This window comes from Aulonocara stuartgranti (assembly GCF_965226115.1).
Source record: "Aulonocara stuartgranti genome assembly, chromosome: 12".
Classification (NCBI taxonomy): Eukaryota; Metazoa; Chordata; class Actinopteri; order Cichliformes; family Cichlidae; genus Aulonocara; species Aulonocara stuartgranti.
Window position 1 is genome coordinate 28,303,588 of NC_138948.1, and position 12,143 is coordinate 28,315,730.

Below are 12,143 nucleotides of genomic sequence, written 5' to 3' on the forward strand. Positions count from 1 at the left end.
CAGGCTAATGGGCGAGCTGTGTCTAACCGCTGTGCTCTTGTAACAGGTACTTGTACAAGCTGCGAGATTTGCACCTGGACTGTGAGAACTACACAGAGGCAGCCTATACTCTGCTGCTGCATGCCGAATTACTGGAGGTCTCTGACACATCAAAGCCTTTTTTTTTTTTTTTTTTTTGACAGAGAGATCTTTTTTTTAAAGTCTGAGCTGTTTAATCTTTTTCAAGTGTGCTTCTAAATGGTGAACTGAATGCTTATTTATGGTTATTTGCTTTAACGCAGTGGTCCGACAAACCTTGCGCAGCTCATCTGATACCTCGGGGAGACGGGGAGCATGTGTGGACCCAGCAGGAGCTGAAAGAGAGGCTCTTCCAGGATATTATATGTTACTTGGACAAGGGCAAGGTGATTATTAGCTGCTCTACATGTGAGCTGTTGTCTTAGCATGAGGCTTAAACCACTCCAGAGAATGTCTGTTCTGTAAGTCAACATTGGCAAACTTCTCAGGAAGTTGCAAAAGCAACAAAAACACAGACCCAGCCACAAGACTCTTGAGTTGTGACAGCGTTTAGGCTTCTCAGTAGTTAGCGCATGAAGCATCAACTGTTATCCCCCGAAGCTGTGAGGTAGGGGTTTTTACCGAGAACAGCAGGGGGAACCAGATGGCGAAGTATACCTTGTGTTATGTTTACAGTAGTCCCTCTTATGACCGAGTGGTGCATGTGTCTTCTCAGATGTGGGAAAAGGCCATTGAGCTGGGCAAACAGCTGGCCAAGATGCACGAGAGCCACATGTTTGACTTCATGGAGCTGAGCCAGCTACTGGTAAGAAGAGATGCTTTAGAATTGAGTACTGCAAATAAAGCACTGTGATTACTGAAACCTCAGAGAAAGTCACCTTCATAAACAGATAGGGGAAAACAACTGATATAAAGTGCAGACTCTCATTGTTTATGGCCTCATTAATACTAATTTAAATGAGCGTGATGACAAGAATTATGTGCCAGCTCGTTCGAGGCTGCAGCCGGTTCTCTGGGAAGGAGAGAAGAGAGTGTGTGCGGTAACCTTTTGCTGAGCTCATTTTCACTCCGACAGCGTCTGCTGATAGTGTGGAGTTTAATTTGATTATGTGCAGTCTAGTTATAAAGTCTCTCAGCGTTAGTCATTTTGTATATTTGTGCTTCAGAAGTCTTTTCTTGAAATTAGGTAAAAGATAATGAAAGTTTTGTTGCAGTGATTTCTTTTTTTGAATACTGTTATAAATGGTTTTATTTTTGTAACTGCTGTTAGTTTAATTTCAAAATACTGTCTTTGAACTGTATTTACAATCTTGTTTGGCTTGTGTTACAGAAAAAGCAAGCTGAGTTCTATGAGAAAATAATGCATGCGATGCGGCCGCAGCCCGAGTATTTTGCTGTTGGATATTATGGCCTTGGATTCCCGTCCTTCCTCAGGGTAAGAAAATGAACACCTATCTCAATAAATAGAGACTTAGGATCTTATGTACCCGTTGCTTATGCAGTGAGCTGGCTTTTTGAAAAATGTCTCGGGGCAATGTGCAATAATGCCGATAAAGGTTATTAGCTTTCTGATGACACGAGCGAATGTCAGCACAAATACAGCATCACACATGCACACCTCTCGTATATCATGGAAAATGAGGTTGATCATAATTCTTGCTGCTTATTGACTTTCATTTGATGTGTTACACAATTACACTTTCTGCTGCAGAATAAAATGTTCATCTACAGAGGCAAAGAGTATGAGTGGCTCGAGGACTTCAGCTTAAAGCTGCTCTCTCGGTTTCCAAATGCCGTGCGGATGACCAGCACAGCACCCCCCGAAGAAAACATTAGCAACTCCCCAGGACAGTGTATCCTTTAATGATAAGAAAATGCTTTTAAATCATATGTCAGCATTTTTGGACATGGAGTATTGTGACCCACCCCTTATTTCTTCATATTTTGCTTCCAAGAAGCCAGACTTGCTTGTGATTTTCTTTTTCTCTTTTCTTTTCCTTTCTTTTATGTGGTCTTCAGCCATAGTTCTGCAGGCCTTATAGATGTCTTTCAAAGTTTTTTCTTTGGAAATTGGCTGCTTTTTCACCCATTACAGTCCAGTTCTTGTATCTGACCCTTTTCAGAGGAATGCTAGTTAAGCTACTTAACCTATGAATTATTTAGGCATAAAAAAAATGCCACCTAACTCATGAACCATTATTGCGGGGCTTGATTTCAGCCCTTGGTTGTGAGGATCTAGTTAACATTGATGAAATTATGAATGCAGAAAAGTTTCATCAGAACAGGAACGGCATCATTTTTTAGCATGGAAATGATCTAAAATAAACTATCAATTAAGTAAGTGCAAAAATCTTCATAGATTGGCCTCCTCAGAGTCCCAGCCTCAATATCCCAATATTAGTGAAGCAGTGTGGGATCGTTTTGACAGAGAACAAAAGGCAGTAAAATCCAAAGAAAAGGAGAACTATTTTACTATTTTACGAAAGCTTGTCTAAGAGAGTGAATGTGCAAACAATTTTTTGCCTCACTGTATCTATTCTGTATTTCTGTAACAAAAAACCCCAACCCCCCAAAAGATCAAAGCAGGTCTAGCTGAAGATTCACAGACCAATGCAGATGTAAGAACCATTGTGTATGTCTGATACCTTCATTAAAGCTTTAGCTTTAGCTTTGGTCCATGGCTAGTTAGCACATATTAGCATGCTAAGAGAGTATGTTAGCACCAGCACTGTGAGAGTTCTTTTCTTACCTCAGGAGTACAATTTTAAAAAATAAGAAGGCACTTGCTTTTATTTGCCAATTAAGGAAACTCTTAAAACCATACTGAGTTTGACTTGTGTTTGTTGTCTCTGCTTTTTCATATTGTCCCTCGTCTTATCCTTAGCTGAACTTCAGACATCCAGTGCTTTACTGTCAAGCCTGTTCTCACTTTGCCGAAGCAGTTTAAAGACAAGGGGGTTCCAGAGCAGATATTAAAGTGCGTAACAGAACACTTAAAGGCTGATTTATTTTCCCGTGGCTATCCTGGGATTTATGGTTCCCTGGGCAAAGCGCTAACTCAATGGTGTCCTTCCCTGTTCTTTTCCAGCTATTACAGAACCAATGAAGTGGACCAATTCCAGTATTCCAGGCCCTTCAGGAAAGGTGAAAAGGACCCAGACAATGAATTTGCGGTTAGGACTTTTTAAATTTACTTTAAAGCAATGACTCATATGTAAGCATACACTCATAAATTAAAAGAAGGCAGAAAAAAACCCTGTGTAGGCACATGCCGCACCTCAAAGATTGATGAAGACATGAAAACGTCAGCCTTTATATTTTATTGTTATTTATTCTGCCCTATAGACCATGTGGATCGAGAGAACAACATACATTACAGCCTATCACTTCCCAGGGATTCTCAAATGGTTTGAAGTCAAATCTGTCTCAATGGTAAGAACACTGGACTAAGCCTTGATGCTCACACTCTGTGTTTTCTTACGTCGCATCGTTTGGTTCACTAAAATCTGTCCTAAAATACACTTTATTTTTAATGTGTGTCCTTTTTAATGTGCAGGAGGAAATCAGTCCTTTGAAAAACGCCGTAGAAACCATGGAGAAAACCAACGAAAAGCTGAGTAACCTTGTGCAACAGCAAGCATGTGATCGCTCACTGTCCGTCAACCCACTGTCCATGATGCTCAATGGCATAGTTGACCCCGCAGTCATGGGTGGCTTCTCCAACTATGAAAAGGTCATTTAAAAAAAAACAAACTAATATGACATTTTCTCTTCAGATTGCTTTTTTTTTTTTTTTTAACAGACAAATAATTTAAAAGGGATTTTTTTTGTAATTGGGTCATGTTATTAGGCTGGAAGCTTTGTGGAAGTTCTCAAAGCAAACAAAAATAGTTTCTGGACAACAAGCAGATAAAAAAAAAATCTCACGCTTCACAGTGAAATGCTGATTCCCGACAAAGACGTCCTCAACACACATTCACTCATTTTTGTTTCAATTATACCAGTGTGTATAGGGATAGTAACTTTTGGCATGGATTTCAAAGAACAGCTCGTGCACAGAGATGGGCAGTAACGCATTACTTGTAACGCGTTACTGTAATCTGATTACTTTTTTCAAGTAACGAGTAAAGTAAGGGATTACTATTGCAAAAACGGTAATTAGATTACCGTTACTTTCCCGTAGGAACGCTGCGTTACTGCGTTACTAAAACTGTGATTTTTTTGCGAGAATGTCTCACGACAGTGACGTAAGCGAGTGCGCCGTTAGTGACAACAGCTGTGTGCAGATCAACAATGGATCACATATCGATTGTGGGAGAGAGTATGAGCGTGCAGCGTTTAAAGCGTGGAAGTACTGACCTTACTTTGAGTTTGATTCCATAAAAAGTGACAAAAACATTAGCGTCCATCGTGCGTGGGAAGAAAACTTCTTTTTACAGCGAAAAAACCCCCTAAACTTCCAAGCAAGCATCGAGTGCGCAATGACGTAATGGGAAGCTCACAGAGAAACTCGCGGATTCTTCAACTGACCTCCGCCTACCGCACTCCCGCTTTACAGGTGAAAATAGAGCAAAAGGACCGCTAGTCTTTGACTTTATTTATTTTCTGCTGTGTTTTACTTGCATCTATTTGAAAGAGTGAGTGTAAACACACAAAAATTATTTTATGTGCTGGAATGTGCAGAAAATAGGTTTAAATATTAAACAAATTTCTTCCAGTCAGAGAATGTTGCATGTAATTAAATTTTTGTTTGATGCATAAAGTTAAAAGATTAAAACTGATAAAACAAGTTAAAAAAGAGAGACTTTTCCATTTGATTACATTTTGTATGATGGATTATGTAGAAAAAGTAGAATTGGGCTGAAAGATCTATCGCTTTATCACCTCTTCAGGTTGTAAATTGTGATTTTAAAAAGTAACTAAGTAACTAAGTAATTAATTACTTTTGAAAATAAGTAATCAGTAAAGTAACGGGATTACTTTTTTAGGGAAGTAATCAGTAATTAGTTACTGATTACTTTTTTCAAGTAACTTGACCAACACTGCTCGTGCAGTACTGTGAATGCAGTTATACGGTCATTAACTAAAGTAACGGACAGATTCAAACTCTAATCTGATGATTGAATTAAAGGAACAGCAGTGCTCATGGAGCACACAGAGATCACAGAGAACATACTGTCCTCTGAGAAAACATGGATTTTGATGCATTTCACCTTGTTACAATACTTCTCATTGTTAGGCTCATCTCTGCATGAAAGGGTAATTATTTCTGTGTGTTTTTGAGCATTCCTGATATCACATCATCAAATGAGAAGTCAGTAGATGGAAATAAGCTTTGTCATTGTGGCTTTAGTCGCATAAGAACTCTTGAAGATTTTCACCATGGGAACAAAAAAAGAACAAAGAACAACAAAGTCATCCGTGACCCAGATGACAGCGAACAGAACTTCATACCAAAAATGATCTTTTGAATTCACCTGCGTTTTTTGTATTTCTGGTGTAGGTGGTGGTGTAGAAATACTGCATATGGACATGTGGACATGCCAAGTGTTTGGCAGGCTGTATGAATTGATCATTTACTGCGACAACAGCAATGTAAATTGTACAAATGGGAAAAAAGGCTCCTTTTTTTCTTTTTCAAATTGAATATGTACAGTGCACACTAGAAGCCACCCTTTACATCTATTAAACTATAGTAGAACAGTGTCTCACTGCTTCTCCTTGCAGACTGCATTGTTTGCTGAATTGGTTTCATGTCGCTTGCACAGCTCTTAACTTTTTTTTTGAGCCAGAATATAAAGCATTCAATCGACCAACTACTGCCAAAGCCCTCTAATAAAACATAATTAATTCAACTCCAAACAATAATGGTGAATTATAATTTCTAAATCCTTTTTTTTTTCTCCCCCACTCAAAACTTCTGGCTGGCCTGTTGCTTGTTATGAGCTACTTGATTGTATTCATAAGTATACCACTGTGGCCTCTTTGCCACTCTTTGGAGCTCTATTCAATGTAGCCAGTAGCTGTATTTTAAGTGACAAGGCTTTAACAACACAAAAAGACCCCAAGTTGTCCAATTTTCATTCTGGTTCCATTCTCTGCAGGCTTTCTTCACAAACGCCTACATCCAAGCACACCCAGAGGACCGTCAACGCATTGAGGAACTTAAACGCCTCATCGCCCTGCAGGTAAATCCTTCGCTTGTCATTGCCACGGTATCCATGACAGCAGCCTTCTAAAACACTTAGGTACTCCTCTCCCCCCTCCAGATCCCCCTCCTGGCAGACGGAATTCGCGTCCACGAGGAGAGGACAACGGAGCAGCTGAAACCCTTGCACAACCGCCTGGTCACTTGCTTCCAAGACCTTCGGGAGAAAGTGGAGAAGCAATATGGCGTCATAACTTTGGTGTGTTGCCAGCTCAAAAACTCAATTTAATGTAAGAGGGTGCCAACTTAAGCTATTGGCCCTCTTGCCTTCCTATCAAATGGTTCTCATTCAAAGCAGAGTGTACATTATATTAGTGCAGGACCATAAATCTTCCTTTAACCAATCTATTGCGACCTGTGTTTTGCCTGTCATTGTGCTCCTCCCCTGCCAAGATCTCCTCTCCTCCCCCCAGTGACGCTTAATCCCATTTGTGTGTCCCAGCCCTGCTCTCTCACTGAGCAGAAGAAGAGTCGCGTGGGCTCGGTGGTGATGCCCTACATCCTGCCCTCCACCCTGCGTCGCATGTCCACTATCTCAACCATCTCCAACGCCTCCTCGGGCCTCTCCAGCGGCTCTGCTTCCTCAGACGGGCCCTCCTGCCTTTCCTCCCAAGAGTTAGTCCCAGCATCCTTGTGCTGCTTATTTTATCTACCTTTCCATCCTGTCTAGACATTGCTTACTTTAAAAAAAAGACTTTTGTTTTCCTTGTTTGGGAAAAAAAAAATGCACCGTCTATGCATCTGATTCTATATCTGCTTCATTCACAAACAGTTCCTTGTTGTCCCGTCCCAGAGATTGCAGGGCGTCTGTTCTGTCCCGCTCAGATGAAGACAATAGGATTGCTAGAAAGAACAGAAAGGAGTGGAGTGTGAGCAAATCCCAGAACCTCCTTGAGAGGCAGTCAGATGGAGATGAGGTAAGGCCTTATGCCCAAGAACTGTTTACACACTTCATATTTCTTCTGTTATTCTTATTCCCCTGTAACATGCACTAAACAAAGGTACTTAAAAAGGCCGTGTTGTTATTGTGTCAAGTGTTTTAACTGTGAATTGGGAGCAGTCCCGTTGTGCTTAAATGGTTTTGCATTGTTGTGTTTTCCACTTTCATTCTAGACTCCTCCAGAGAAGCAGCAGAGGCCCAAGAGTTTACAGCTGGGAGATCGCCGGCTTACCCTCTCCCTGTTTCAGGGGGTTTCATCTCAGCTCAGCTTGTCTAACCCGCTCAGCCCTCTACCTGCCTCTCCACACACACCGCAAACACCACGCAGCTCCAGTATGTTACCCCCCCACCTCCAAAAAAAGTCAAACACTGCATGTCATCGTTTTATTTTCTCTTAAAGTTATGCCTTACACACGCAGAAACAGGAGGGCTCCGTTGTGTAAGCACATTCTGGTCTGAAGCCCTAATCAGGTCACACACACACCTCGTATTCACTGATGCATGTGGCCTGAAAAGCTTTTATTTCCTCTCTCCTGTCATAGGTTATTCATCACTTCTCACTGACAATGATGTCAGAACCATTGACACTCCAGGGACTCCTCCACCTATGCCACCAAAGAAACACCCGCATGAGATTGACAACTCCGGATTTTCTACAGAGGTATGTCTGCTCAGAGAAAATCTCACACACCCCCTTACAAATACATATTTAATGTCATGTAAACGCTAAAATATTCTGTTTTTATTTTTATTTGAAGTCCTAACACGAGCACTCTTCTCTTTTTCCCCGAAGTTTTCGCCTCCACTCCCGATGAAAATTGAGAGCAAGCCTCCTCCACCGCCTCCAAAGGCACGGAAGTCAATGTTCCCGTCCTATGAGCACCCCCCCCAGTAAGATTATTACCCCCCTAATTCTATGATTTGGCTGTGATTTATAAACATAGCTTCATTTGTGGCAGAGTGGAAACCCCACAGCAAGGTACAGATTGCAGGACCATCAGATTTTCAATGGGAAGCATATTTCTGATGCAAGTTGATTATAGTTCCAAGCAGTCCTTTTAATTTTGTTGTTAAGCTGCGAGGAAGTTTAGGTTTGGGATTTCTGTCAATAGACTGTCAATAAGGGTACTAACGTGCAAAAAATGGATATATGATTTTCAGGTACAGATTTTAATTCTCTTTTTAGAAAAGATACTTTTTTTTTCTTAACACAAAGCGAATGTGGTGAACAAGGAATGATCAATGTTGTAATGTTATATTTTATTTGTAGACTAATCAGCCACAACATTTAAACCACACACAGGAGAAACGAACACTGATCATCTCATTATAATCCAGCATCGTCCTGGGAAGTTTGGTCTTTCGTGTGGATGTTAATTTAACCACAAACACCTGCTAAAGCTGCTGCAGACCAAGCACAGCTACCCATGGGAAAAGCAGCTGGTAGCAACAGGCTCTTTTCCTACACCACAAAAAACTGCTCAAGACCTACTTGAAAGCATCCAAAACAGCCCAAAGCATTGACCTGGCCTCCAAACTTCCCAGATTTCAGTCCTATGATGCTTCCACAAAATGCACCAAACCCTCAGGGGACAAAGGATCTGCTCCCGATGTCCCAGTCCCAGACAGCACAAGACATTCTGTGTGGTCCCCTATCAGTGGCCTGTGTCCGAGTGTCATGAGGGGAACCTACTCAGAGCTGGTGGTTTTAATGTTGTGGCTGAACAGTGTGTGTGCTTATAGAGTGACACTGGATGACTCATTTCCCCTCTAGCTGTTTACCAGCATTCCATTTTTGAACAGTAAAAAGCTGCATTAGATTCATTTCGAACTTGATTGAGAGCAGGGAAAACAATGTACAGAATGTAGTTATTGTTTGTTGACGGTGTCTAAACCACAATGTTTCAGAGACACTGGATGGCATTATTGAATGTGCTGCAGATTATGCGTTTGTTTTGATGTTGATGATGAACTGAATACTGTAACCCGTGCATCCAAACTAAACTACATCATGTTGATGGTGAGGTTCAGTGAAAGGACGTTTTGGAAAATCTGCATATTTGCATTGGTTAGGAGACAAGATCATAGATGCCACTCTTGTACCTTTTTAGTGGGCATGTAGCATGGAGCACAGACTGTGTATAAAAGACGAATGACATCACTGATTGGTTTGTGATTTCTGTATTTTTGAAGCCTCCAATTTAGCTAAAATCATGACAGCTTGCATTTCTGGAACAGGAAGTGACCATATTTAGGCCACTGAGTGTAGTGCTAAGTTTTCAGCTAAGCTGCATCCATGGGTAAGATGAAACTATTCCAGGAAATTCCAGTAAAAAAAAACAAAAAAAACAGCAACAGCAGGTCCATGTTTGCATTGGTGCCCAGCAGATATAGACTAATGGCAACATTTGGTGATCTTATATTCTAATAGATCAGCTGACATAAACAGATTTGTTTGTTTCAGTTTTGGCCAACTCTTCTTGGATCAGATGGTTTCATTTTTGTAACAGTTCAAATGACCTTAACTTTGAACCATGACTGAAGCTAATTATACATACAATCCCAAAACAAGTATTGTACCTGGCTATAAACATTCACTTCATCTCTGGGTATTTTTACACAAGAGTCTATGGGGACTGACTCACTTTTGGAGCCAGCTTCAGGTGATCTGTGTTTTTTGCACTTCCAGGTTGTTGCTTGAATTTAAGCCAAAAGGTTAGCTTAGCTTAGCATTAGACATAGAAGACACAAAAATACACCTGCCATCTGCAAAGCTCACTTAATAAATCAAATCACGAAACTATAAGAAACCTTTAGTTTAAAGATGACATTGTGTGGCAATCAGAAATAAGATCAGAAAGTTACTGCTCTTGGCCAAGAGATACTCATTCTGCCACATGTAAAACACAACGTTTCCCTCTTTTGTGAACAAATTAGGATATTTTATTAATCCCAGAGGAAATCATGAGATCTGAATTGTTTCCAGTCGGCAGCTGTTTTCAGTCCTAATGCTAAGCTAACTGTAGGTTATGGAGTCATCATTTAGACAATGATGTAAGTGGTATAGTCTCTTTCTCTTGTCGAGAGAGTAAATTTTCCAAACTTTCTAACTGGTCCTTTAAAGAACCCTAAACGCTATGTGCTACAAGCATAAATACCTCTGGAGTTCACTTTAGTTTGATATTTCAGGTGTGGGTAGATTTTCTTTTTTATCAATTAATTTTCAAGTAAATTATTGCTATTCGTTGAATTGAGTATTTCCTTAGTTTTGCACACCCAGTGTGTACAGAGATTGTTTATTTTGAGTGCAGTGTAATTTTTAGTATGATTTCAATATACACTTTTTCCTGTGCGCTGTCAAAATGTTCTAATAGAAACAGTATGTGCAAAATCTCTGCATGTAAAAGTGCTTTAAGAATGATAGAGTTGAATCTTTTGTTAATTTGCCAGTGTTTTATTAAATTTACATTGTTTTTACAAGGGATTAACTTCTTTTGTACAGTGGAAATTCCTTAACGTGCATCAAAGACATTTTATACAAACAATGCCTCAAGAGATATATGATGATCTTTTTTATGAACAAGCTGTTGTTGACTTAACAGAAATAAAGCAGTTTCTGAAATGCCTGCAGACTCCCTATTTTTTTCTTTTTTTTTGATGACTATGATTATTTGAAAAAAAAAAAAAAGCCTTTTAGCTGCAATCTTGCCTCCATACAGAATACAGATTATCCTCTGTACCCTCGGTGGAAACGCAGCACTCACACAGACAGTTATCGGGATGCTGTTGATGGCGTGAAAAAAAATTACCCACTCAAGCTCAAAACATCAACAAACTAGACACAGAAGTGGTGACCTATGCATTTCAAACACAATTAGAGTTGGTGTAGGTAAACGATACTTTGCTTTAGCTCACTGGTGCATAGGCTGGAGAGGCTTTTCGTGTGAAAGCAGGGAGGACTTTACGCAATTCTTCTAGGAATTGTGGGATGGTGCTGGTGTTGCTAATCTGTATTGTTAATGGCCTCTTCCTTCCTGTTTGATAGTGAGGTGCGGGGGTATCTTTCTCCCTTCAAGTCTCATGGGTAGTGGACATTTAAAGGGATGTTCACTCATGCAAAGGAAGCAACGTAATAACTGCCAACTTTAGCTGGATACTCGGGAACATCTCCATGGAAACAACCTCATAGTGTAAGAGGTTTGCGGCTTAATGCTGTAACAATTCCAAGGGCAGAAATCACAACAGCATTGTTCCTTTCTGTTGCAGACGTCTTTCCAGTCTCCTCTCAGCTGACTTACAAGCCAGTGGCACATCGGAGTGTCTGAGTCATTCCACAGTCTGAGGTCACTCACACAATTTCCATTTCCTTGAGACAGCACTCAGTCGAAGTTTGAAACATTTTTTCCACAACACAGTTGCAAACTCTTACACTTCATTTATCAGACATAACAAAGTACTTAAGTACAATTCTGAGATACTTCTCTTAGATATTTCTGCTACTTTAATTCTTTTATTCCAGTCCACTGTATTTTAATTTAGATCTTACTGCGGAAGCTTGGGCGGCTGCTTTTCAGAATATTTACAAGTCATTATAAATTAATTTCCGGTATAAAATTCGATATAAAATTCAAAAATTTATTTTATTTTTCAACCTGCAGGATTTTTTTGGTCACTTGGGGTCAGCAGAAACAAGCTGTGAATACAAAATAAGACATACTGTCCTCCTTAGTTCGTAGACAACATATAAGTTCCAGGTGGAATATTTATTTTTCATCCATCCATCTGATTTGGGGTTGCTGGAGCCTATCCACAGGGCAGGACACAGGGTACACCCTGGAACAGGTCATCGATCTGTTGCACACATTCACACTTGTGGCCAATTTAGGAATCACCAGTTAACTCAACCCCATGCATATGTTTGGACTGCAGATTGAGTACCTGCAGAGAGGGATCATGTAAACTCCATATGGAAAGGTC

General features: G+C 40.3%; 1 protein-coding gene across 3 annotated transcripts in view; it reads left to right on the top strand.

Annotated features, from left to right (window-relative positions):
• Nucleotides 1–10,792, top strand: part of dock5 (dedicator of cytokinesis 5) — a 39,441-nt gene extending 28,649 nt beyond the window's left edge. Inside the window, exons 36-51 of one of the 3 annotated variants that reach the window (XM_082555215.1) lie at nucleotides 47–137; nucleotides 282–404; nucleotides 734–823; nucleotides 1,349–1,453; nucleotides 1,730–1,871; nucleotides 2,914–2,995; nucleotides 3,107–3,191; nucleotides 3,364–3,450; nucleotides 3,575–3,751; nucleotides 6,123–6,206; nucleotides 6,288–6,425; nucleotides 6,669–6,841; nucleotides 6,999–7,143; nucleotides 7,340–7,499; nucleotides 7,709–7,827; nucleotides 7,960–10,792. In XM_082555215.1, the coding sequence (XP_082411341.1) occupies nucleotides 47–137; nucleotides 282–404; nucleotides 734–823; nucleotides 1,349–1,453; nucleotides 1,730–1,871; nucleotides 2,914–2,995; nucleotides 3,107–3,191; nucleotides 3,364–3,450; nucleotides 3,575–3,751; nucleotides 6,123–6,206; nucleotides 6,288–6,425; nucleotides 6,669–6,841; nucleotides 6,999–7,143; nucleotides 7,340–7,499; nucleotides 7,709–7,827; nucleotides 7,960–8,061 (1,903 nt within the window). In that variant the 3' untranslated portion in view covers nucleotides 8,062–10,792. Of the gene's footprint in view, nucleotides 1–46; nucleotides 138–281; nucleotides 405–733; nucleotides 824–1,348; nucleotides 1,454–1,729; nucleotides 1,872–2,913; nucleotides 2,996–3,106; nucleotides 3,192–3,363; nucleotides 3,451–3,574; nucleotides 3,752–6,122; nucleotides 6,207–6,287; nucleotides 6,426–6,619; nucleotides 6,842–6,998; nucleotides 7,144–7,339; nucleotides 7,500–7,708; nucleotides 7,828–7,959 lie in introns of those variants that run through there. The other 2 variants (XM_082555216.1, XM_082555217.1) reach the window with 2 other exon arrangements.
• The last annotated feature ends 1,351 nt before the right edge of the window (nucleotides 10,793–12,143 follow it).